This window comes from Lepus europaeus, chromosome 21 (assembly GCF_033115175.1).
Source record: "Lepus europaeus isolate LE1 chromosome 21, mLepTim1.pri, whole genome shotgun sequence".
NCBI lineage: Eukaryota > Metazoa > Chordata > Mammalia > Lagomorpha > Leporidae > Lepus > Lepus europaeus.
The window spans coordinates 55,643,383-55,670,782 of record NC_084847.1 but is presented as its reverse complement, the minus strand read 5'-3'; the positions used below and the strand labels follow the sequence as shown (position 1 = coordinate 55,670,782).

Here is a 27,400-nt window from a genome sequence, read left to right as displayed (position 1 = left end):
TCCCACACGTGGTCCAGCACATCTGTCAGTTCAGATCAGAACAGAACCCACACGTGGTCCAGCACATCTGTCAGTTCAGAACAGAACAGAACCCGCACGTGGTCCAGCACATCTGTCAGTTCAGATCAGAACAGAACCCACACGTGGTCCAGCACATCTGTCAGTTCAGATCAGAACCCACACGTGGTGCAACACATCTTTCAGTTCAGATCAGAACAGAACCCACACGTGGTCCAGCACATCTGTCAGTTCAGAACAGAACAGAACCCGCACGTGGTCCAGCACACCTGTCAGTTCAGAACAGAACAGAACCCGCACGTGGTCCAGCACACCTGTCAGTTCAGAACAGAACAGAACCCACACGTGGTCCAGCACATCTGTCAGTTCAGAACAGAACAGAACCCACACGTGGTCCAGCACATCTGTCAGTTCAGAACAGAACCCACACGTGGTGCAACACATCTTTCAGTTCAGATCAGAGCAGAACCCGCACGTGGTCCAGCACACCTGTCAGTTCAGAACAGAACAGAACCCGCACGTGGTCCAGCACATCTGTCAGTTCAGATCAGAACAGAACCCGCACGTGGTCCAGCACATCTGTCAGTTCAGAACAGAACAGAACCCGCACGTGGTCCAGCACATCTGTCAGTTCAGATCAGAACAGAACCCGCACGTGGTCCAGCACATCTGTCAGTTCAGATCAGAACAGAACCCGCACGTGGTCCAGCACATCTGTCAGTTCAGATCAGAACAGAACCCGCACGTGGTCCAGCACATCTGTCAGTTCAGAACAGAACCCGCACGTGGTCCAGCACATCTGTCAGTTCAGAACAGAACAGAACCCGCACGTGGTCCAGCACATCTCTCAGTTCAGAACAGAACAGAACCCACACGTGGTCCAGCACATCTGTCAGTTCAGAACAGAACAGAACCCGCACGTGGTCCAGCACATCTGTCAGTTCAGATCAGAACAGAACCCGCACGTGGTCCAGCACATCTGTCAGTTCAGATCAGAACAGAACCCACACGTGGTCCAGCACACCTGTCAGTTCAGAACAGAAGCCGCACGTGGTCCAGCATCTGTCAGTTCAGAACAGAACAGAACCCACACGTGGTCCAGCACATCTGTCAGTTCAGATCAGAACAGAAGCCACACGTGGTCCAGCACATCTGTCAGTTCAGATCAGAACAGAACCCACACGTGGTGCAACACATCTGTCAGTTCAGATCCCACACGTGGTCCAGCACATCTGTCAGTTCAGATCAGAACAGAACCCACACGTGGTCCAGCACATCTGTCAGTTCAGAACAGAACAGAACCCGCACGTGGTCCAGCACATCTGTCAGTTCAGATCAGAACAGAACCCACACGTGGTCCAGCACATCTGTCAGTTCAGATCAGAACCCACACGTGGTGCAACACATCTTTCAGTTCAGATCAGAACAGAACCCACACGTGGTCCAGCACATCTGTCAGTTCAGAACAGAACAGAACCCGCACGTGGTCCAGCACATCTGTCAGTTCAGAACAGAACAGAACCCGCACGTGGTCCAGCACATCTGTCAGTTCAGATCAGAACAGAACCCACACGTGGTCCAGCACATCTGTCAGTTCAGATCAGAACAGAACCCATACGTGGTGCAACACATCTTTCAGTTCAGATCAGAACAGAACCCACACGTGGTCCAGCACATCTGTCAGTTCAGAACAGAACAGAACCCGCACGTGGTCCAGCACACCTGTCAGTTCAGAACAGAACAGAACCCACACGTGGTCCAGCACATCTGTCAGTTCAGAACAGAACAGAACCCACACGTGGTCCAGCACATCTGTCAGTTCAGAACAGAACAGAACCCACACGTGGTCCAACACATCTGTCAGTTCAGAACAGAACCCACACGTGGTCCAGCACATCTGTCAGTTCAGAACAGAACAGAACCCACACGTGGTCCAGCACATCTGTCAGTTCAGAACAGAACAGAACCCACACGTGGTCCAGCACATCTGTCAGTTCAGATCAGAACAGAACCCACACGTGGTCCAACACATCTGTCAGTTCAGAACAGAACAGAACCCACACGTGGTCCAGCACATCTGTCAGTTCAGATCAGAACAGAAGCCACACGTGGTCCAGCACATCTGTCAGTTCAGATCAGAACAGAACCCACACGTGGTCCAGCACATCTGTCAGTTCAGATCCCACACGTGGTCCAGCACATCTGTCAGTTCAGATCAGAACAGAACCCACACGTGGTCCAGCACATCTGTCAGTTCAGATCAGAACCCACACGTGGTGCAACACATCTTTCAGTTCAGATCAGAACAGAACCCACACGTGGTCCAGCACATCTGTCAGTTCAGAACAGAACAGAACCCGCACGTGGTCCAGCACACCTGTCAGTTCAGAACAGAACAGAACCCACACGTGGTCCAGCACATCTGTCAGTTCAGAACAGAACAGAACCCACACGTGGTCCAGCACATCTGTCAGTTCAGAACAGAACAGAACCCACACGTGGTCCAACACATCTGTCAGTTCAGAACAGAACCCACACGTGGTGCAACACATCTTTCAGTTCAGATCAGAGCAGAACCCGCACGTGGTCCAGCACACCTGTCAGTTCAGAACAGAACAGAACCCACACGTGGTCCAGCACATCTGTCAGTTTAGAACAGAACAGAACCCACACGTGGTCCAACACATCTGTCAGTTCAGAACAGAACCCACACGTGGTGCAACACATCTGTCAGTTCAGATCAGAGCAGAACCCACACGTGGTCCAGCACATCTGTCAGTTCAGATCAGAACCCACACGTGGTCCAGCACATCTGTCAGTTCAGATCAGAACAGAACCCACACGTGGTCCAGCACATCTGTCAGTTCAGAACAGAACAGAACCCACACGTGGTCCAGCACATCTGTCTGTTCAGAACAGAACAGAACCCACACGTGGTCCAGCACCTCTGTCAGTTCAGAACAGAACCCACACGTGGTCCAGCACATCTGTCAGTTCAGATCAGAACAGAACCCACACGTGGTCCAGCACATCTGTCAGTTCAGATCAGAGCAGAACCCACACGTGGTCCAGCACATCTGTCAGTTCAGATCAGAACAGAACCCACATGTGGTCCAGCACATCTGTCAGTTCAGATCAGAACAGAACCCACACGTGATCCAGCACATCTGTCAGTTTAGAACAGAACCCACACGTGGTCCAGCACATCTGTCAGTTCAGAACAGAACCCACACGTGGTGCAACACATCTGTCAGTTCAGATCAGAACAGAAGCCACACATGGTCCAGCACATCTGTCAGTTCAGATCAGAACAGAACCCACACGTGGTGCAACACATCTGTCAGTTCAGAACAGAACCCTCACGTGGTCCAGCACATCTGTCAGTTCAGATCAGAACAGAACCCACACGTGGTCCAGCACATCTGTCAGTTCAGATCAGAACAGAACCCACACGTGGTCCAGCACATCTGTCAGTTCAGATCAGAACAGAACCCGCACGTGGTCCAGCACATCTGTCAGTTCAGATCAGAACAGAACCCGCACGTGGTCCAGCACATCTGTCAGTTCAGATCAGAACAGAACCCGCACGTGGTCCAGCACATCTGTCAGTTCAGAACAGAACAGAACCCACACGTGGTCCAGCACATCTGTCAGTTCAGAACAGAACAGAACCCACACGTGGTCCAGCACATCTGTCAGTTCAGATCAGAACAGAACCCACACGTGGTCCAACACATCTGTCAGTTCAGAACAGAACAGAACCCACACGTGGTCCAGCACATCTGTCAGTTCAGATCAGAACAGAAGCCACACGTGGTCCAGCACATCTGTCAGTTCAGATCAGAACAGAACCCACACGTGGTCCAGCACATCTGTCAGTTCAGATCCCACACGTGGTCCAGCACATCTGTCAGTTCAGATCAGAACAGAACCCACACGTGGTCCAGCACATCTGTCAGTTCAGAACAGAACAGAACCCGCACGTGGTCCAGCACATCTGTCAGTTCAGATCAGAACAGAACCCACACGTGGTCCAGCACATCTGTCAGTTCAGATCAGAACCCACACGTGGTGCAACACATCTTTCAGTTCAGATCAGAACAGAACCCACACGTGGTCCAGCACATCTGTCAGTTCAGAACAGAACAGAACCCGCACGTGGTCCAGCACACCTGTCAGTTCAGAACAGAACAGAACCCACACGTGGTCCAGCACATCTGTCAGTTCAGAACAGAACAGAACCCACACGTGGTCCAGCACATCTGTCAGTTCAGAACAGAACAGAACCCACACGTGGTCCAACACATCTGTCAGTTCAGAACAGAACCCACACGTGGTGCAACACATCTTTCAGTTCAGATCAGAGCAGAACCCGCACGTGGTCCAGCACACCTGTCAGTTCAGAACAGAACAGAACCCACACGTGGTCCAGCACATCTGTCAGTTTAGAACAGAACAGAACCCACACGTGGTCCAACACATCTGTCAGTTCAGAACAGAACCCACACGTGGTGCAACACATCTGTCAGTTCAGATCAGAGCAGAACCCACACGTGGTCCAGCACATCTGTCAGTTCAGATCAGAACCCACACGTGGTCCAGCACATCTGTCAGTTCAGATCAGAACAGAACCCACACGTGGTCCAGCACATCTGTCAGTTCAGAACAGAACAGAACCCACACGTGGTCCAGCACATCTGTCTGTTCAGAACAGAACAGAACCCACACGTGGTCCAGCACCTCTGTCAGTTCAGAACAGAACCCACACGTGGTCCAGCACATCTGTCAGTTCAGATCAGAACAGAACCCACACGTGGTCCAGCACATCTGTCAGTTCAGATCAGAGCAGAACCCACACGTGGTCCAGCACATCTGTCAGTTCAGATCAGAACAGAACCCACATGTGGTCCAGCACATCTGTCAGTTCAGATCAGAACAGAACCCACACGTGATCCAGCACATCTGTCAGTTTAGAACAGAACCCACACGTGGTCCAGCACATCTGTCAGTTCAGAACAGAACCCACACGTGGTGCAACACATCTGTCAGTTCAGATCAGAACAGAAGCCACACATGGTCCAGCACATCTGTCAGTTCAGATCAGAACAGAACCCACACGTGGTGCAACACATCTGTCAGTTCAGAACAGAACCCTCACGTGGTCCAGCACATCTGTCAGTTCAGATCAGAACAGAACCCACACGTGGTCCAGCACATCTGTCAGTTCAGATCAGAACAGAACCCACACGTGGTCCAGCACATCTGTCAGTTCAGATCAGAACAGAACCCGCACGTGGTCCAGCACATCTGTCAGTTCAGATCAGAACAGAACCCGCACGTGGTCCAGCACATCTGTCAGTTCAGAACAGAACAGAACCCACACGTGGTCCAGCACATCTGTCAGTTCAGATCAGAACAGAACCCACACGTGGTCCAGCACATCTGTCAGTTCAGAACAGAACAGAACCCACACGTGGTCCAGCACATCTGTCAGTTCAGAACAGAACCCGCACGTGGTCCAGCACATCTGTCAGTTCAGAACAGAACAGAACCCACACGTGGTCCAGCACATCTGTCAGTTCAGAACAGAACCCACACGTGGTGCAACACATCTTTCAGTTCAGATCAGAACAGAACCCACACGTGGTCCAGCACATCTGTCAGTTCAGATCAGAACAGAACCCACACGTGATCCAGCACATCTGTCAGTTCAGAACAGAACCCACACGTGGTCCAGCACATCTGTCAGTTCAGATCAGAACAGAACCCACACGTGGTCCAGCACATCTGTCAGTTCAGAACAGAACCCGCACGTGGTCCAGCACATCTGTCAGTTCAGAACAGAACAGAACCCACACGTGGTCCAGCACATCTGTCAGTTCAGAACAGAACCCACACGTGGTGCAACACATCTTTCAGTTCAGATCAGAACAGAACCCACACGTGGTCCAGCACATCTGTCAGTTCAGATCAGAACAGAACCCACACGTGATCCAGCACATCTGTCAGTTCAGAACAGAACCCACACGTGGTCCAGCACATCTGTCAGTTCAGATCAGAACAGAACCCACACGTGGTGCAACACATCTGTCAGTTCAGATCAGAACAGAACCCACACGTGGTCCAGCACATCTGTCAGTTCAGATCAGAACCCACACGTGGTCCAGCACATCTGTCAGTTCAGAGCAGAACCCACACGTGTTCCAGCACATCTGTCAGTTCAGTTCAGAGCAGAACCCACACGTGGTACAACGCTGCTCTACAGAAGTCACACCCAGGTGAGCACCTACCATCAATCATGAAGCACACGGCGGCGCTCATGGCCTGGAAGAGAAAAGAATCGGAGATTAGGAACCGGGAAGGGGGAGGAGAGCTCCCTGTACTGACTCTGAGCAACGCCCTCAGCAGAGGCGAGATCTGAGTCACTCAGCTGGGAAAGGTGCAGTCCACCGGAGCGGACTGCGCAGGCGCCATTAAGGCAGTGCTGTCTGCTCTGTCCACCTGACGGCGGCACGGGGGCTCTGTCACCAGACGCCCTCACCACTGCAGGTGCAGGTGGTTAGGAGTGAAAAAATAGGATTTAAAATGCTCTGCCAAACGCAGCGCAGAGGGGACAGAGCGAGGGAGAGCATCCTGCAAGGTAACTAGGCAGTGTGATGGGTACTGGGGGTTCACTGTGCGTATCTGAGTTTCTGTTCACACAAGACAGCCCCGAGGTTAACTTGTCTCAGCAGCTAATAGCTGCAGTTACAACAGCAGCAGGTAACAGCAACCTAACAGCCTCCAAGACCAGAAATAAAAACAGCCAAAATTGAAACCCACCAAAGCAATGCATACTTTAAAAAAAAGAGGCCATGGCCAGCACCGCGCCTCACTAGGCTAATCCTCCGCCTAGCGGTGCTGGCACCCTGGGTTCTAATCCGGTCGGGGCGCCGGATTCTGTCCCGGTTGCTCCTCTTCCAGTCCAGCTCTCTGCTGTGGTAGAGAGCTGTGGGAAGGCAGTGGAGGATGGCCCAGGTCCTTGGGCCCCTGAACCCACATGGGAGACCAGGAGAAGCGCCTGGCTCCTGACTTCGGATCAGCACAGCACGCCATCCGTAGCAGCCATTTGGGGAGTGAACCAACGGAAGGAAGACCTTTCTCTCTGTCTCTCTCTGTCTAGCCTGGCAGACATAAAGTCTTTTTTTTAAAAGATTTATTTTATTTATTTGAAAGTCAGAGCCACACAGAGAGAGGCAGAGAGAGAGAGAGAGAGAGAGAGAGAGAGAGAGGGAGGTCGGTCTTCCATCTGCTAGTTTACTCCCCAACTGGCCGAAACAGCAAGAGCTATGCTGATCTGAAGCCAGGAACCAGGAGCAGCTTCTTCCCAGTCTCCCACACAGGTGCAGGGGCCCAAGCACTTGGGCCATCTTCTACTGCTTTCCCAGGCCACAGCAGAGAGCTGGATCAGAAGTGGAGCAGCCAGTCCTTGATCCGGCGCCCACATGAGATGCCGGCACTGCAGGCAGCGGCCACACCCGCTACACCACAGCACTAGCCCCAGACATAAAGTCTTAAGACAAAAAGCCACAGACCTCCCCCAGTACCCCCCTGTAACTGTGCAAACTTGGTGGTCACACAGCTGTACAGCCATCACCTTCAGACTCGGGACAGCAGCATGGGACGGACACGCACCCCGCCCTGCCTAAGTGACAGGAATTCTCTGCTCCGTGGGGCGCCTCACAGCTGCACACAGCTCCCATGGCCCTCTACCAGTCACTGGCAGGAGATCCTGAGCTGCCACCTCTTCCGTGAGGACATTCACACTCCAACTGCCCTGGCCCCCTCCCAGTTTCCATCTCTCAACCTTTGAGGGATCTTCAAAAAGTTCATGGAAACATGTATTATGGAAAAACTATCTACAGATTTCACAATTTCTTGCACCAAAAGAAACAGCTTTTTAAAAAGACTGATTTATTTATTTGAGAGGCAGAGTTACAGAAAGGCAGAGGATGGCTGCAATGGCCGGAGCTGGGCCAATCCGAAACTGAGAGCCAGGAGCTTCTTCTGGGTTTCCCATGTGGGTGCAGGAGCCCAGGGACTTGGGCCATCTTCTACTGCTTTCCTAGGTGCATTAGCAGAGAGCTGGACTGGAAGTGGAGCAGCCAGGACTCGAACCAGCACCCAAATGGGATGCTGGCACTGCAGGCGCCAGTTTTACCTACCACACCACAGCGCCATCCCCCAAATAAACATCTTTTAATTAAACTTTTCACTAGCTTCTTGCTGTACCTCCTAACAACCATGACTGTATTTCTATACAAATCTAATTCCATTACCCTATTTATAATTAAATCATGATGATGATTTCCCTATAAACAGGTTGTAAAGTCGGTGGCTTACAGCTCAGTTCCATTCAGTGTATGTGTTTCGTGGACAAAGGAATCCTGGCTTGGCTGTCAACCAGCTTTATGCCTGAATCCAATCTCCAATCTCTTCTGAAAGCTCAGGACCTGGGATCACCAGCTCTGCACTGCCACAGGTACCACCCAGAGGCTGTGGGCAGTGCTGGCGTCCTCGGGACTCACACAGCCCCACGTGTCACAGGGAGGCACTGGCATCAGGCCCAACCTCAGGTTGTGACTGTGTGACCCTCCTTTTAAGTCTCTATTTAAAACTTCAAGAATTTCAAATACATTTTTAAAAAAAGTACAAGGGTGCACTTGTCACAGCAGTTAAGATGCTATGCCTAAGATGCTCATATCTCAGGGGCCTAGCAGGTAGAGCCATTGCCTGCAGTGCTGACATCCCATATGTGTGCTGGTCGGAGTCCCGGCTGCTCCACTTCCGATCCAGCTCTCTGCTGTGGCCTGGGAAAACAGAAGAAGATGGTTCAAGTCCTTGGGCCCCTGCATCTGAGTGGGAAACCCAGAAGAAGCTCCTGGATCCTGGCTCGGATTGGTTCAGCTCCAGCCATTTCAGCAACGAACCAACGGATGGTAAACCTCTCTCTCTCTGCCTTTTAAATAAATAAATCTTTAAAAAAAAAAAAAAAAAAAAAAAAAAAAAACTTGTATCTTGGTCCACATCTGTTGGACGGCTAGGAGACAAAGTCTCCGTCCAAAGAGAGGATGAGTTTAGCTCTGAGAAGTGAGCTTGCAGTAGACAAAGCAGGAAAAAAAGCAGCTCCCTGAGAAACAAAAACAAGAAATAAAGATGCTTTCGAATTTTTTTAAAGATACAAAGGTAATGCAACAGATTCTCATGAACTAAAGATGGCAATGAGAGCCTTGGGGTTTTGTGTTAAAGAAGAAAAGCTGGTGCACTCAAGATTCTTCCAGATGACAACACAGGAGCCACTGGGAAAATCCCCTTTGAAGACTCTAATGAAGTCGTAAATGAAGAGGCTTCCCTGCTGTCATGACGCTGACATTCAAAGACTGCCAGGGAGGAACGCTGGGAACGCTGCAGTTACCACCTTATACTCGACTTGTAAGAGCACAGTTACCACCTTACACTCGACTTGTAAGAGCAGAAGTTACCACCTTACACTCGACTTGTAAGAGCAGAAGTTACCACCTTATACTCAACTTGTAAGAGCAGAAGTTACCACCTTATACTCAACTTATAAGAGCAGAAGTTACCACCTTATACTCGACTTGTAAGAGCAGAAGTTACCACCCTATACTCCATTTCTGTGCCTGGAGGCACAGTTTAACAACCCTTTTTTTCTTTTTTTTTCCCAGAAGGACCAAAAATAAGCAATTTTCCACATTTGTGTTTTATTTCTGTTAAGTTTCTTTCTATGAGCAGTTAATATGCAAATAAAAAAACTTAGCTTTGTATTAATAATATAGCTATTAAAGTTTTAAAAGATCATGTGGTACATATTCTTTGAAATTTATTTGATATTAGTCATCACTTTATTCTGGTACACACAGTTTTCAGACTTTTGTTAACAGATTGTTTATTTTATCAGTGTTTTGAAATTTTAAAAATGGCCGGCACTGTGGCACAGCGGGTTAAAGCCCCGGCCTGCCAGTGCCAGCATTCCATATGGGCACTGGTTCAAGTCCTGGCTGCCCCACTTCTGATCCAGCTCCCTGCTAATGTGCCTGAGACAACAGTGGAAGATGGCCCAAGTATTTAGACCCCTGCACCCACATGGGAGACCCAGAAGAAGCTCCTGGCTTCAAATCAGCTCACCTCTAGCCACTGTGGCTATTTGGGGAGTGAACCAGTGGATGGAAGACCTCTATCTCCACCTCTCCATAACTCTTTCAAATAAAAAACATTCTTTTAAATGCTTGTATCTCCAATCCGAGTGCCTGGACGTCTGAGCTCCGCCCAACTCCAGCTTCCTATTAATGAGCACCCCAAGAGGCAGCAGGTGACGGCACAAAGCCCTTCAGTCCCTGACGTCCACGTGGGAGACCTGGACTGAGCTCCTGGCTCCCAGCCTCACCCTGGCCCAGCTCTTGCTTGCTGAGGGCATTCGGGGAGTGAATCAGCAGATGGAAGATCTCTTTCTCTCTCTGTAACTTTGCTTTTCAAATAAATTTTAACAAAAGAAAAAAATGGGGGCCAGTGCTGAGGGCAGCAGCTCACGCCGCAGCCTGGGATGACCGCACCCTATACTGAAGCACTGGTTTGAGTCCTGGCTGCTGAGCTCTCAGTCCAGCTCCCTGCCAACGCGCCTGGGAAGGCAGCGGACGTTGGCCCAAGCCCCTGAGTTCCTGCCACCCCACAAGGGAGACGGGGACGGAGTTCTGGGCTCCTGGCTGCAGCACAGCCTAGACCCAGCACAAAATTGCAGCCATTTGGAGATTGAACCGGTGGATGCAAGACCTCTCAGTATCTGTCTTTTACTATCTTTCAAAAACATAAAATTTTTTAAAAAGAAAGTAATCAAGATCAGAATAGAAATTAGAGAATAAGAAATGAGAAAACAAAATCAGAAGTTGATTCTTTCTCAAGAAAAACAGAAGACTGAAGTTATTCAAATCAGGGATGAAAGAGAAGATATTACCAACTTTGCAGGGGAGAAGTCTAAGTAAACATGTTCCCAGCAAGAAACTGTTGTGCCAGATCACTCAACTAAATGGCTATACAGAAGACCAACTGCCTCCAGAAACAGAACCCCCTGGGGCCAGCACTGTGGTGTGGCAGGAAGAGCCACCGCAGCGCCAGCATCCCATATGGGCACTGGTTCAAGTCCTGGCTGCTCCACTCTTTTTTTTGACAGGCAGAGTGGACAGTGAGAGAGAGAGACAGAAAGAAAGGTCTTCCTTTGCCGTTGGTTCACCCTCCAATGGCCGCCCCGGCCAGCGCGCTGCGGCTGGCACACTGCGCTGATCCAAAGGCAGGAGCCAGGTGCTTCTCCTGGTCTCCCATGGGGTACAGGGCCCAAGCACTTGGGCCATCCTCCACTGCCTTCCTGGGCCATAGCAGAGAGCTGGCCTGGAAGAGGGGCAACCGGGACTAGAACCCGTGGCTCACTAGGCTAATCCTCCGCCTGTGGCGCTGGCGCCCTGGGTTCTGGTCCCGGTTGGGGCGCCGGATTCTGTCCCGGTTGCTCCTCTTCCAGTCCAGCTCTCTCTGCTGTGGCCCCAGAGTGCAGTGGAGGATGGCCCAGGTCCTTGGGCCTTGCGCCCGCATGGAAGACCGGGAGGGAGCTCCTGGCTTCGGATTGGCGCAGCGCACCAGCTGCAACGCGGCCACTTGGGGGGGTGAACCAACGGAAAAAGGAGGACCTTTCTCTCTCTCTCACTGTCTAACTCTGCCTGTCAAAAAAACACAAAAAACAAAAAAACAAAAACAAAAACCAGAACCCCCTAAAAATGTACAATTTCTGTCAACTAAAAAAAGAGTAGAGGAGCCAGCGCTGTGGCACAGTAGGTTAATCCTCCGCCTGTGGTGCCGGCATCCCATATGGGTGCTGAGTCTAGTCCCGGCTGCTTCACTTCCAATCCAGCTCTCTGCTATGGCCTAGGAAAGCAGTAGAAGATGGCTCAAGTCCTTGGGCCCCTGCGCCCATGTGGGAGACCCGGAAGAAGCTCCTGGCTCTGGATTGGCGCAGCTACAGCCATTGTGGCCATTTGGGGAGTGAACCAGCGGACCAAAAGATCTTTGTCTCTCCCTCTCACCATCTATAACTATCTCTCAAATACATGAATAAAACCTTAATAAAAAAAAGAGTAGATTTGTAACAAGGGATTACTAATCTTTTTATTTATTTTAAAGATTTATTTATTTACTTTTAATTTATTTGACAGGCAGAGTTACAGACAGTGAAAGGGAGAGACAGAAAGGTTTTCCATCCACTGGTTCACCCCCCAAATGGCTGCAATGGCCAGAGCTGCGCTGATCTGAAGCCAGGAGCCAGGTGCTTCTTCCTGGTCTCCAATGCGGGTGCAGGGGCCCAAGCACTTGGGCCATCTTCTACTGCTATCCCAGGCCACAGCAGAGAGCTAGACTGGAAGAGGAGCAACTGGGACTAGAACAAGTGCCCATATGGGATGCCAGTACCACAGGCGGAGGATTAACCTAGCGTGCCATGGCGCCGGTCCCAAAGATTTATTTATTTTTATTTGAAATCAGAGTTACACAGATAGAGAAGGAGAAGCAGAGAGAGAGAGAAAGAAGTGTTTCATTGGCTGGTTCACTCTCCAACTCGCCACCAATGGCTGGAGCTGGGCCAATCCGAAGCCAGGAGCCAGGAGCCTCCTCCAGGTCTCCAACGCAGGCACTGGGGCCCAAGGACCTGGGCCATCCTCTAGCAATCCCTGTGGCCTGGGAAGGCAGTAATCTTTTTAAAGACGTATCTACTTATTTGAAAGGCAGAGTTACAGAGAGAAGACAGAGAGATCTTCACAAGAATAGATCCCTGTGGCATAGCCCAAGCACCCACCCTCAGGAGAGCTGGAGCCAAGGGCAGCCGTGTGGCTGTGGCCAAGCCCTGAGTGCTGACACCAGGCTCAGGTGAGCTCTTGGGACAGCAGTACAGCCACTGTCACATGTCCCGGCAGGACAAACAGGGCCTGGGCTGCCCCTACACTGCCCTGGGAGAGACCGGCTCACAGCTGGTGATTCGGGAGCCCGCCCCACTCAACGTGAGTGTGCACTGATCTGAACCTATTCTCTTCTAACTGCGAGTGTCAAGACCTGGGTCTTGCAGTCCCTCCAGGGAGAACGCCGAACCTCACGGGGTGTCAGCAGTGAGGGTCGTCTTGGGGACACCTGAATTTTACTGAATTACCCACTTTAAACATGTGAAGTGCCAGGTGTGTGAATTACATCTCAATAAAGCTGTGAAATAAACACACACTGTGGCAGGTCACTGGGAGTTCAGTCCCTAGCCGGGGCACTCGTGGACGGCTGTGCTGGTGGACCAGGGCCTCCCCTCCCGCTCATGGACGGCTGTGCTGGTGGACCAGGGCCTCCCCTCCCCCTCCCGCTCATGGACGGCTGTGCTGGTGGACCAGGGCCTCCCCTCCCCTCCTGCTCCCCGCCGCATCTCACAGCCGCTGGGTTCATCTGCAGAGCCGCCCTCTCCCCGTTACTCTGTCCCTCCCCACGTTTAGCTGACTCTCTTATGCCTATTATTTTAAGAATGAACACCTTTCTATCCCAGAGCCCTGGAGCCCGAGAGCCTCCCTCCTCCCGTCAGAGAGCTGGCCGATCTTAGGAGCACTCTCCTCTCAGGACCTCCGGGGTTACAGCCACTGTGGAAATCCCTAGGGGTCCTCTTTCTTGTCTACACCCTCACTCTGCACAATACGGTGCACCATCGTGGGAGAGGCTGCGCCAGGCAGCTCGACACCGTTCACGGTCAGCAGGACTTCCTCGTGTCTCCTCCATGACAGGCAGTTCAGCGCGGCAAAGATACTGCAAAAACCATTTTCTCTCAGGACTGTGACAGTCTCGCTTCCATCGTCCCCTAACATCGGGCACTGGACATGCAGCTGCCAGGGTACCTTCTGTTCACAGGTTACTGAGTTTTCCTTCTAGAAATGTTATTATCTTTTCTTTCTGCTTTGAAGATTGCTCAATGCTTTTCTACTTTCTTAAAGATTTATTTGAAAGGTACAGCAGAGAGAGAAGAGGGAGAGAAGAGGAAAGGGGAGGAGGGAGAGCATCCACTGGCTCACGCCCCAAATGTGTGCAACAGCCAGAGCTGGGTCAGGCCAAAGCCAGGAGCCAGGAACTTCATCCAGGTCTCCCACATGGGTGCAGGGGCCCAAGCACTTGAGCCATCTTCTGCTGCCTTCCCAGGTGCATTAGCAGAGAGCTGGATGGGAAGCAGAGGAGCCAGGACTCAAGCCCAGGCACTCCAGTGTGGGCTGGGGGTGTTCCAAGTGGCAGTAGATGATGACCCAGGTCCTGGGGCCTCTGCACCCGTGTGGTAGACCCAGAACACTCTGTGCCGTACTCCCTAGAAAATACTTCCTTACTCCCCTTCTTGCAAGCCCACCTCCCACACTGGCAGTGTCCTGGGCGTCCCTGGGGCAGCTGGGCCCCTGCCTGAGCGCACAGTCCAGCCAGGGCCAGCTCTCCTCCTCTGTCAGGCGCTGCTCTTATGTCTCTTATGTGCGCTTCCAAAAGGTCCAACACATCGCTCTTCCTGTTCTCCCGAGTTTAATTTTTTAAAAAAGACTTATTTATTTTAAAAGTCAGAGTTACAAAGAGAGAAGGATAGACAGAGAAATAAAGAGATCTTCCATCTGCTGGTTCACTCCCACTATGGCTACAATGATGAGGCCAAAGCCAGGAGCCAAGAGCTTCATCCAGGTCTCCAGTGTGGATGGCAGGGGCTCAAACACTTGGGCCATCTTCCACTGCTTTTCCCAGGCCATGAGCAGAGAGCTGGATCAGAAGTGGAGCAGCCAGGAGATGAACTGGCACCCATATGGGATGCCAGTATCACAGGCAATGGCTTTACCAACGACACCACAGCGTCAGACCCCCTGAGTTTCATTTCTAAACCTTTAGGAATCAAAACGTAATTGTAGTCTCAGGAGGGACAGAAGATACACACAGATGCTCTGTCTTCTTGAAGCAAAAACTGTCTTTAAGATAAAAACTTAGCCCATGGGGTCAGTGCTGTGGCGCAGCGGGTAAAGCCACCACCTGCAATGCCAGTATCCCATATGGGTACCAGTTCGAGACTTGGTTGCTCCACTTCTTATACAGCTCTTTGCTCTGGCCTGGAAAGCAGTAGAAGATGATCAAGTCCTTGGGCCCCTGCACCATGTGGGAGACCCAGAAAAAGCTCCAGGCTTCTGGCTTCAGATCAGCGCAGCTCCAGCCGTTGTGACCATCTGGGGAGTGAAAATAGTGGATGGAAGACCTCTGTCTCTCTGCCTCTCCTTTTCTCTCTGTGTAATTCTTTCAAATAAATAAATAAATATTAAAAAAAGAAAAAAGGCAACCGAACCCTCATACAGCATAAAAAAAGACTTCAGCTAACATAAATCCACATTCTTGTAAGAGAATGTCTTATGACAGAAACCAAACACTCCCCTGAGAGAATCAGCAGGTCCACAGCAGAGGCGGGCCAGGGCCCGGCACCAGCCCTGGCACCAGCCTCCGCCGGCGCTGAACTGTGAGCCAGGGGTTGCACCGAGTGCGAATCACAGCCCTGGGCAGCTGCTCTTCCACTACCAACCCAAACTGCTTCACAGGAGCTGCAGATCAACTTGCCACCATTTTGGTGTTGCAGCACTTAGAGCTTCCAACATGCTTTCTGAGAAACGGTGTGTGTGTCCTGAGACACACACACACACACACACAATTCGCTTCAGTATTAACCTGCAACTGTGGAGGACAAGCAGTTTACCTTATACACGATTAAATGGAGCTCTTCATAAGTGTCATCTGTATTGACAAAAATCTTGGGAAATCTGCATTTTGCTTCTGGGTCATTTAGGTTCAGGGGTCCAGTCAGAAATCTTCAAAGCAAGCACAGAGATGACTCGATTCAATGATGTGGCTTATAGACAGGAAGATATAAGCAGAATACTTTCCTACTCCATATACTTCAATTTTCTCTGAAGCTAGATGTCATCTGGAAAACACCCAATCAGATTGTCATCAAGTAACAGTGCTCCTTCACTGGAATCAACAGAATCTCCTCTGTTGATTCCGGCAGTAAAATAGAGGTGATTCTGTGCCCACGACTTCATCTCCACCAAGACAGGTAATAAACCCCAATACTGTAAGAGAACAGAAGTCATACCTTCCATAGTGTTGTAGGTTTCCAGGCATTTCTGCCCTTATTGGAGAATCCCTTCCTGCCAACTAAAAGCAAATCGAATATTGAAAATGACTTATTAGATTTTTTACTTTAGAAGCTTTGAAAAGCAGCATTTACACCTGTGAGCTAGTGTCCTTTCTCCATCAATTTCCCATACTCCTCTCACCAAAAAAAATTTTTTAAAGAATTTAAAAATGCAGATTACAGAAGTGCACCAAGAAGGCCTTACTGATTTTAACCACAGCTGCCATCATATAAGCCCACCTCACCCTAAATTCCACATACTGATTTAGGTCCTTTTATGACAGCTAACTGAACTTTCCCATGGGACTAACACACAAGGGCAATCCAGCAATTACTTTCATCTCACGTCACCCCTGGGGGGGACAAACTGTGCAAACTGAAGCTCAAAGAAGTTCCCCCGAAGTCCACGGCTCGTAAGCAGCAGGGCCATGTCAAAGTCAAAGGCCCTGGCTCAGGCCCCAACCCCAGGCCTTCTCAGAGATTCGTATGTGCAACAAATTCCTAGCTTCTTTTGCTGAAAACATACTATTTCAATATGTACAGGATGTGAAAAGACATCCTAATACAACAATCACATTAACCAAAACTTGGTATTCTTTTATAACTTTTAGACAATTCTGGTTCTCTAAGTTTTAGCAGAAACTCAAAAACACAGCCTACCCTCACATAGGCAGTGTGGACCGCGAGAGGCGGCCTCCTGCGGCCACGTTCCTGTTGCCAGGTCGTGTGCCGTGGCTTCCCAGCTTATAAGCCTAGCTCCTTAGGCACAGGGTAAAGTATCAAACAGCCTTCTGCTGCATCAACAGCACTGTCACGGGTTGGAAAGCCCCCCTGAAGTGACCCCTGAGGGGTGTGCTCACACAGGTGCTTCGGGACCAGGCACACCCTGAGGTCAAGGCCTGGCCCTGCTGCTTCCTCACTGGGTGGTCCTGGGCAAGGCACTAACAGCCCCTACGCCCCTTAGGGCTCATCATTAAGGTGGAGGTGAAGAGCCCAACCCTTGGACTGCTGCCAGGATACTGGGCTCGGGCTGAGGACCGGGAGGGCCCCGGACACGTCAGCCACTGAGCACAAGCTGCCCGGAAGGGGACCAAGCGCAGGATGAGGTCCTTTTCAAAACACTGCTTTCAATTTCTTATCAAGGTGATTCTTCCTCGTGTTTCACAGCACAGCCTTAGAAACCAGAGAAAAAGGAGGAAGGGAGGCGGGAGGGAGAGAGCCGGCGGCTGTGAGTGCACCCTGCCCCTGAGCTCACAGACGGTCCAAGCACTGCAGCACTTCCCACGTCCACCCAGCCTGGTGGAAGCAACAGGAGGATGTGCTGGGGAGAGCGCAGTGGCACCAGGCAATGCTCCCTGCCCAAGCTAGGCAGGCAACGTGACATCTACCCACATCAGACCTCGTGTCTATGAGAAGCCAGGATTAAGCAGTGCTTTGTCAAAGATCCCTGGCATTTGCAGTTCCTAGAAGCTTCTCTCTATTCAACACACCAGTCCTCTTCAAAGCTAACTTTGCTCTCGCAAAGGAATGTGAGGAAAACCAAGACACACGTGTGGTCTTCCAGGCTACCGACACCTGACTAAGTAAGTCTCACTAAAGGTCACACTATTTATGTGAGACGCAGCTTGGAAACAGCCCACGCCCCCACACCTGCTCCACCCCCTTGCCGCACCCCCAAGCCTGCACCCATCCAGGCTCTCCAGTCATACCTCGGGTTCCATGTGCCTCGGAAAGAGAGAGGTGGTGAGGTATTTGTACAGAATTCTCATGTCATCCTGTTCTAATCCACTCCTGAAACATCAGAAAAGGCTTCGTGTTTAAAGTCAGAAACTGGTAACTGGTGTTCCCCCTTCCCCCCCTTTTTTTTTAAAGACTTATTTGTTTGAAAGGTAGGATTACAGAGAGAGGTAGAAACAGAGAGGTCTTCCATCTGCTGGTTCACTCCCCAAATGGCTGCAATGACTGGGGCTGGGCCAGGCTGAAATCAGGAGTCTGGAGCTTCTTCGAGTTCTTCCACGTGGGTGCGGGGGCCCAGGGACTTGGGCCATCCTCTGCTGCTTTCCCAGCCGCATCAGCAGAGAGCTGGATTGGAAGTGGAGCAGCCAGGACAAGAACTGGTGACCACATGGGATGCTGGTGCTGCAGGCCAGGGCTTTACCCACTACACCACAGTGCTGGCCAAGTCCTCTGTCTTTTCATTTCTACCTAAAAGCACACCTTTTGGAGCTGACTCCTGGGAAAGCAGCAGGACATGGCCCTAGGGCTTAGGCCCCTGTACACACATGGGACACAGGGAATGAGCTCTGGCCATGCGTCTATTTGGAAAGTGAACTAGCAGATGGAAGGTCTCTCCCTCTCTCTAACTGCTTGCAAATTAAACAAAACCAAACCCCTCACCATCTTTTCCTTCACTTGCTATCAAGAAGCCTGGACCCTTGAGCAGGAAGTCCAGAAAGGAGTGAACTAAACCGGAGGCCGGTCCCAGACCCTCACCCTGACCTGCTGAAGGCCTCTACCGTGCCGTTTCAGACAAACCCCAACAGATCTGGTTCTCTGGCTGAATTCCACACAGGATTATCCAGGGAGCTGTATTAACCACGCCGCTGCAATTCAGGAGAAGCCTCTTGGCTTCCAGGCCTATATCCTAACACTCAGCCTCTCCTAGGCACTGGGCAAACGCTGGTCAGCTGTAGACAGGGAACTTGATCCTCCAAGACTGCCACATGTGTTCTAATTCTCTGGATCTCAGTGTAGACCAAAAGGAGCAGAAAGAAACCACCCTATGCGAAATGGGGCCAGAGTAAGGAGGGTGTGGAAAAGGTTCCGGGAAGCTAACAGCCACAGAGTCTTTGAAACAGGTTTTTAAGGAAGGGAGGTGAACAGACGATGAGACTGTACCTGGGCTTCGTCTAGTCAAATACTGAAAACATCTGGAAGGAAGGCCAAGTTCACACACATCAGGGCTTCCCAACATCTTCTAGAGACTTCCTTTTCCCAGTAAGGTCATGTGACAGGAAACACCCTGCCTGCCTCCAAGATCAATCTGGCCCCTCCCCTCCCATGTCTTCTCCCCCCACCCCCCACCTCCCACCGCTCCTTTCAAGGCTCAATTTCTTCCGCGTCTGCCCTCACCTCACACACCCTGGGGGGGGGGGGGGCTGCCGAGGGCCATCTGGATATTTATAGTCATTTGCCTCCCAGACAAAATAATCAACTGCACAGAATTATTCAATTACCAATTTAACAGATTTATTCAATTTCGAGCCCCACCGTGACTGCCTCATCAGGGCCAGAAACAAATGATCTCGTGGGCCTGACGTTCCCATGGCGCCCTAGGGAGCGCCTACATCCCAACGCAGGTCTGACTTTGTGCCAAGCGCAAAGGGCACTCTGCGACCCAGAAGAGGAGCGGTGCAAACCTCTGACAGCTCTGGGGGAGTCACATGTGGGCTTACAAGCAACTGAGAGAAGGGACGAGGGTGGGGAAAACAGAAGCAAAACAGGTTCTGACTGTTCTCTGCCGCTGAAGACATTAAAGAGTACTGGGGAGCAGGGGATGAGCAGAGGACCACAGAGTTCACCCCATGGGCAACTCGTACGCCAGAGCTGCACTGCCCACACCAGCGGCTACGGCCGCTGGGAGCCCCTGAAGTGCGGCGCATGAGATGGGTCTCGAACACACACTGGGCTGGGAGGATTCCGCACAAGAGGGACAGCTCGTTAGCTTTCAAATATTGTTTACGTGTTGAAATCAATTAAACAGACGGGGTTAAAGAATGTACGTTACTGAAATTGTTCTCACTAGATGCTTCTTACTGTAACACAGTTATTAGAACTTTTAAAATGATATATGAGGGCGCTCCAGAAAGTCTGGAGAAAGGGGATTGAAAGATACATTTTAGTGCAAAAAACATCTGAGACCCACGCAGTTTTTTCTTAACACACATTTTCCATGCGCGTTCTGAAGACCCTGTCTCCATGGCTGTGTTCTGTGCTGTCCTGCACCAGTGGACCCTGAGCCAAAACCACTCCCAGAAGGAAGAGGAAGACGACCCCTGTGAGCTGCTCCCCGTGTGCCCTGCGCAGGCTTCCTTCTGTCACTTCACTGCAGATGGGCGACCAGAGTCGAGTTTAGGAAATTAGTAAGACAGAAAAAAGTGAGAGGCTGTAGCCAGCTGTTCAGTGCACAGAACACCTCACCGGGGGCTTCCCCTTTGTGTGCAGAGAGTCCTGACCAAGGCCCTCTTCCCCAGGAAACAAGCGAAGCCATGTGGAACCCGAGTTACGTGAGATGTTTCCACGGGGGAAATTCTTACAACTGCATGTGAACTTCCAACAGTCTCCGAACAACAAATCTTCAAAAAATGGGACAAAAGAGCTCCTTCCTCAGCGCAAATAATCAACAAGCACCCGAAGCAAACAGAACCCCACAGGTGCAACGGGCGCAGGTGATTCGGGACTCCTGCGAGGGCTCATCAGAGGGTAACCGCCCAGGCACGCTCAGGGCCACAGGCGTGCGCCAGCCTCTCACCCAGCGGACACACATAACGGGCTTTCTTCTTCAGCTTCAATCTCGATCAGTTCGCTACTGATACGGCTTTGTGCCCTGTCTTCCCTTCCCTGCTGAGTGGACTGTCACCTGTCCCCCAGGCTCTGGCTGAGACACTGAACTCCTTCAGACAGAAGCATTACCAAGAACAAGGTGGCTATTCGTCAATGCACAAGCCCTCCTATTAGGGTCGGTTCAATCTAAAACCTGTGTTTTAGAGCCTGTGTTCCTGACACCGAACTGACAGTAATTCAGCAAGCTCAAGGAGCGTGGTCAACTTTGAGTGACTTCAGAAATGTCTAAGACATTTATTCACAAAAATATAAGTTCTTGAAAAGTAAACCAATATGCTAACACTTTTTTCTCAAATTCTCTGAAAATAAAGGTGGGTGACACTCCCCTCGCCCACCACTAGCAGCACTGGCCTGCAAGTCCAAGTCCACCCTTCAATGCATCCTCCAAGCAGACCTGCAGGATATTAGAACTGAGCGTCCCTATGCACTGGACACCAAGTGGCAGGTCCCCGCCACATGCAGATCCTTCCACCCTCACCAGGTCACTTCACGACACGGGAGGGGTATGCACCTGCTCACCCAGCACACCAGCTCCACAACAGTCACCTGTCAAGACGGGCTATTTTTCTCGAAATTTCTTCCTGGTAATTCCTGGAACTGACCTTTCCTTGCCACGACCCAGGATAGGAGCACAGAGCAGCTCTGTGCAGCCACCAGATACACGCTGCTCAACTCTGGGGGTGCCACTTAAAAGATTTCCACACTGAGCCATGAGATCCCCGGAGCCGGGCAACAGGGACCCCTGGTGGGGAGCCACACTTCCACAGCCCAGCTCTGCTGGCCACCGGCTCCAGGGCCCTCCAGCCAGACTTGTGGATCTTTCTTCTTCCTCACTCTCAGAATTTGCACCCACGTCAGGTCCTGCGTTGGATCCCAGAGATCAGAATCTGAGCTGCCCTCTCTTTTGGTGGGGACGAGGCCATCAGGGCCACTGCGGCTGGGCACTCTGGCCCACCACACTTCATCTCCGCATGAACACGGACGGGCGTGAGCTTCCAGGACCTCATCCGGGCAGGGGCCACTCCCTCCACAGACCCCACGCTGCAGAAGCACACATCCTCCCACCCACATCCCAGGCAGCATTAAGAAGTCTCCCTCCTCTAACACAGCGTGAGTATCACAGTTCATACAGCGGAAAGCTGCCTGGTAAGCAGACAGGTTTTCATCTGGAACCTACTCTGCTGTCTTCACAGGAGATGACAGTGTCCCCAGGGAAAGCAGCCACACTGTCACTAAGAGGACTCCCGTTTCTTTATACTGGGTGGTCGTACGAGGCCCACACAATCACTGGGTCTGGCCCTGCTAAGGCGACCACAGGCATGACCTGACACTCCATCTGGAGCAGGCTGATTCTGAAGTTGGTAATCCTGCACGGCCCACGGATGAAGCCATAGGCATCAAAATGACCTCAGCAGAGAAAAGGTCCTGCACGTGGGTTGGATGACCCTGCTTCTCCTCCTCACAGGGAGCTCTGAGCTTCTCGCAGGGAGGGAAGGGTTCCGGGGGACTGGTCCTGCCTTTGCGGGGACAGGAACTAGGCTCAGCTCAGCGCTCAAGTAAGCCACACCCCACACTTCAGGAAGGGGGCTACAGGACGCACACGCTGGGGGCCGTGTGCCGAGGAGCCGCTGCCGCCTGCCTGACTTGGGCAGCTCATCCCAGCCCACTGTGGGCCACAAGCGGGGGGCCTGGGCTGCGGCAGGACCCTGTGGGTCACACCTGCTCCTCTGTCTACCCCCACTCAGACTCCCCAGCCTCCTCCGCAGAGCCTGAGGTAGCCGATGGCATTTGCGAACAGTGTACCTTTCCTTCCTGAGCCCCAACACGTGCTTCACGGAAAAGACTGTTCCTACTGCAGGACACCAGTACACACTGCTGAAGGTAGGCAATCTGGTTCACCTAACACCTTGGTCTGCACGCACCTATTTGTAAGTCTAGCTTCTTTAAGAGTGAGAAAAATGATGCTTTTCACACTATCTATTCTTTGAAGATGTTCTTGGAAAAACACAAACATAAAAGAAGCAGGGTTACTGAACGTCACCTGACAGGGACTTCTCTGCACTTTCATGGCCCGGTTTTAAGCTCCCCTACCTTAACGGATATTGCCTGTTTGCAATAATCCCCACTTCACTCCCACAGTACCAACAGAAACGTCTGCTGCCCGACAGCCCACTCGCAGACCTCGGCTCCCTCTCCGGCGCTGGCGTACCCACCAGATGAGCTGGTCGTTATAGAGAAACGCGGTGTATTTGACTATGTTCAGGCTTTCCTCCATTCTGTTGACAAAGGACTGGATTTTCAGGTACGTCATTTTATCCAGGGGGAAGAAGCTGATTCCGCCAAAAATGTCGAGCAGGTCGCAGGACTGCAAGTGCAGCGTCTGCAGATACTGTGGGGGAGGAAGTAAGCGATAAAACACACCGTCCCTCTGACAAACCAAAGTGATCTGACGTTAGATCGACGTTTACAGAGTCACACACCGGAAAATAGCACAACGACCAAGCCAACACGCGGGCGAGCCACGGGCAACTGCATTCCACATCAGAACCGAGTTTACAGCACACAGGCCAAACACAACTAGCTAGCGCGTCTTCACAACTAGCTAGCGCGTCTTCACAACTAGCTAGCGCGTCTTCACAACTAGCTAGCGCGTCTTCACAACCAGCTAGCGCGTCTTCACAACTAGCTAACGCGTCTTCACAACTAGCTAACGCGTCTTCACAACCAGCTAGCGCGTCTTCAGTGTTGTCTCACGGCCTTAAGGTCCTACCAGTGCACCTCAGAGCCGCCACTCAGGGACGCCCTACACACGGCGCCATGGTGCCATCGCACCATCGCGTGTTAACTCACGTCTACAGGCCAGTCAGGACAAGAGCCAAACACAGCATACAGCGGCTGTGAGACAGACGACCAAAGGGAGGAAATGTGGCACAGGCACAAGCAAAGGCAAAAAAAATGCAAAGCGCCATGTGAAAAGTCGATCCCAGAGGTTTTTAGGGAGAAGACAGACTGAGAACTACTCCTTCAAGATAAACGGAACTTGGCAGAGACAGGGCAAGAGATGCAAAGCCCAACTACGGACAGAGCGCACCTCCTCAGAGACATTATCTTGTGGGACAAATCGCACTAACGACCACTCACATGTCTGAGCCCGTGCCACCCAAAAGCTCTGCTTGCACCACTAGAGACTAGGCCCGCTGAGGGGACAGAATCAGGCAGTAGGAACGCATTGGCGAGAGAAACCCACGCACACAGACACTGACTGCACGCTTGTCTCCCAGACGCCTCCAGGGGCCCTGGGCAGAGGCAGGGTGCGCTGCGCCTTTGCAGAGGTCAGGAGAGCGTAGGCCTGGAATGTTCCTCACCAATCTGGTTTACCATAGCACCTCTGCGGCTCCTCGGCACTTTCGAGCTGAAGTGTTTTGTGTATCCTAAGACGAACCCGTCGGCGCCTGTGTGCCCCTGACGACCTGTCTGAACACTACTAAGGTTCCAAGTTAGATGCAAAATACTTACCCGATGAAAGAATTTCTCTAATCTTTCCTTCAGGAGCTTGACACCTCCATCTTCCATGGCTTTCAGAAACGTCCCATTGAAAAGCTAGCAGCAGCAAAGATTGAGGGGAAAAAAAAAATCAACCCTCTATGCCTCTCATTTTCTTAGTGCAACAAGCTCTTCTTTTCCTTTCAGATTAATTCAGCTCATTAAATCCCTCAAGCCTTTTAAATATGAAAAATGTTTACAAGAGGAAGCTTGAGTTACAAAAATAAGTTCCAAAAAGATTAATTCACTGTCAGCTAATGCCACCATTTGTATGAAAAATTTATTATCAATTGTGATTTTTGAAAATACTTTATTTGAAAGACAAAGAGACAGATGGCAATATTCCGTCCGCTGCTTTACCACCGAAATGCCTACGACAGCTGGTGCTGGGCCAGGCCAAAGCCGGTAGCCTAGAACTTCATCTGGGTCTCCCAAGTGGGTGGCAGGGACCCAAGTACTTGAGCCATCACCTGCTGCCTCCCAGGGTGTGGCACTGGGAGTGCAGCCAGGACTCCAATCTAGGCACTCTGAGAGAGGTACAGGGCTTCCCAAGTGGCCTCTCTAACCACTGCAACAAATGCCTGTCCTGCACCCCCCCCCCAGGTTTTTTTATTTTAATTCACATCTGAGTTTCACTTTACATAAATAATACCACAAAGCTTCTTGGGTCACAGTCTATATGTTCCTTGAGAATATGGACTCACTTCTTCCTTTACCCACAGGGACACATTCCTGATACAGGGCCGAGAACAGGCTGTTCACTACTGACTGCACAGATCTCACTGTCTGCTTCCGAGGCCCCAGTAGTTCGACTCCTAAAGCAGACGCACGGTCACTCTGCGGCTCACCTTGTACATGCTGTAGCACTGCTGTAGCACTGAGCTATAGACCTTGTCCTGCAAACAACACGAAGACAGCACAGATCTCAGCTCAAGGGGAAAACAGCCACTGCCCACGGCAAAGCTATGACTCCTACCAAGGGAATACAGTTCTTAGAAACTATCCCAGCACAGCACCGTGCTGAAAACAAGGCTTTTCAAATCAAATTTATGAAACGCAGTGCCTAATTTTACAAGCACTTTTAAACACAGATCACCAATAGAAGGTATTAGCGAGACAAGATGTTTGTACCTGTATATTTTAAAAGACGGTGCTAATGAAATACAATAAACACGACATTGTGCTAGGAGAAACTTCTGCAAGAGCCACCAGGCTTAACTCTGACCAAGTCACTCAACAAATTCAGCGCATGGTTCTTCTAAAAAATGTGAAATTAAAAAAAAAAAAAGACACATTACCAGCAACTCCTCCTCTTGGTATTCGACAATCGGTTTTCCATCTTTACTCTGCTTTTCAATTATAGGATTCCGAACGACCTACAAAGTTTGAGAAACCGAAATTACACAGTGAGCGGCTCATTCCACGAAGTTTAAATTTTGCCTCGGGTTCTGAATTTGAGCGTGGGTATACGTACGCTGCCAGAAAACATAACTTGCAAAAACAGCCCCAACAGCAAAAACAAATTTTGAAACTGCAACCAACTTTGATTTGATGAGATGGCCGAGAGGCTTCCTACATGAACAGTACAAGTGACCCCTAGCTTTACAACTTCAGAGGGACACTGTGCACATAAATACCATGACCATCCAGAAATTCTCCTCCGGTTCATGGAAGAACTGTCTGTTCTTCTGTGTGTGCAAAGATTTTGCAGGCTTTGAAGGGCTGAAGGTCCTAGAAAAGGTAAAAAAAAGAAAAAAAAAAAAAACCCACGCTGGGGAGGATTCTCCAGCGTAGGCTGTAAGCATTCCACGAGCCCCTCCAAAGTACAATTAAAGCCCTTACCTTGTAAACTGGACAATGGCTTCGCATAATCCCACGTTTCTAATCTTCTCGTTCTTTTCCACTTCATTGGGATGATAAAACAAAATTTTATTTTCCTCCTGAAGCACAGAGAAACATGGAAACGCATGAAGGCACTCAGCTCTCTCCAGCCACACCCACTGAGGGCTGTTTTTTTTTTTTTTTTTTAATTTCTCTTTTTCAGAAAAACCAGGAATTATCTAAGCATTGGCCACACACCACCCTGGGAGGCGAGCCACGTTTCACCTGTGGCAGCGCTAAGTAATTTTCACAAAAAAAAAAACACCCCAGTCTCTGGCTTTCCTCCCCTTGCACCAATTCCTAATTCGCCGGCGCTCCTAAGAAACCAGGCGGTGCGCCCCGTGCAAAGCAAAGCCAGCCCGGCGACGGGCGCTGATTGACAGCCCCTACAGAGGGCGACAGAACAGAGCTCCGTGGTGACAGCCTTCTAGGACGTGTAAAAAAAAAAAAAAAAAAAAAAAAAAAAAAAAAAGGGGGGGTTCTTGCAACTTACTAATTAAAAGAAAAAAAAAGCAACTTTGCAAGGGTCCTGTGAGTTTGCATCATTTTAGGGCTACAGTTCGCGGCTCCGCAGCCACGCTGCTCGTTTGGGGGGGGGGGGGGGCTGGCAATAACCGAGACAAGCTCAACTTTTATTCCCCGGAGCTGACAGCCTGCACCCGCGCGCAGGGGTTAACCGGACGAACCCGCTTTCCAGACCCACGCACTCGGGTCCAGGACCCCGGACACCACCTGCCCCGCCGTGTCCGCCCCCCCCCCCAGCCCGCCCCGGCCAGGACGCACCCCCCGCAGGTCACCGCCGCGCGAGGCGGACACGAGCACAGGGCCGCCCTCCCCGCGAGGCTGCGGGGCACCCACGCCGGCCCCTCGGGCCTCGGGTGGGCGGACGCCCGGGCGCGGCCCCCTCCGCCCACCTCTCCCTCGCGTGGCCCGAAGCGCGGGTTGTAGATGAAGAAGCTCAGCAGGGCGGGCGGGAACTGCTTCTCCTGAGCCGACCACGCTCCGGCTCCGGCCGCCGCCGCCGCCATCCCGGCCCGGCCCCCGCGTCGGGAGCCTCCCTCGGCCCGCCCAGAGACC

At 51.2% G+C, this 27,400-nt stretch overlaps 1 protein-coding gene across 3 annotated transcripts in view; it reads right to left on the bottom strand.

The window, feature by feature from the left end:
* The window catches only part of CCZ1 (CCZ1 homolog, vacuolar protein trafficking and biogenesis associated), a 94,865-nt gene extending 67,465 nt beyond the window's left edge, over positions 1 to 27,400 (bottom strand). For all 3 annotated transcript variants that reach the window (XM_062180854.1, XM_062180853.1, XM_062180855.1), the window contains exons 1-11: positions 27,238 to 27,400; positions 26,285 to 26,382; positions 26,080 to 26,173; positions 25,741 to 25,818; positions 25,291 to 25,338; positions 24,416 to 24,499; positions 23,113 to 23,288; positions 17,986 to 18,067; positions 16,235 to 16,296; positions 15,836 to 15,947; positions 6,309 to 6,342 (exon numbers count right to left, since the gene is read on the bottom strand). In XM_062180854.1, coding sequence (XP_062036838.1) covers positions 6,309 to 6,342; positions 15,836 to 15,947; positions 16,235 to 16,296; positions 17,986 to 18,067; positions 23,113 to 23,288; positions 24,416 to 24,499; positions 25,291 to 25,338; positions 25,741 to 25,818; positions 26,080 to 26,173; positions 26,285 to 26,382; positions 27,238 to 27,351 — 982 coding nt within the window. In that variant the 5' untranslated portion in view covers positions 27,352 to 27,400. The remainder of the gene's footprint in view (positions 1 to 6,308; positions 6,343 to 15,835; positions 15,948 to 16,234; positions 16,297 to 17,985; positions 18,068 to 23,112; positions 23,289 to 24,415; positions 24,500 to 25,290; positions 25,339 to 25,740; positions 25,819 to 26,079; positions 26,174 to 26,284; positions 26,383 to 27,237) is intronic.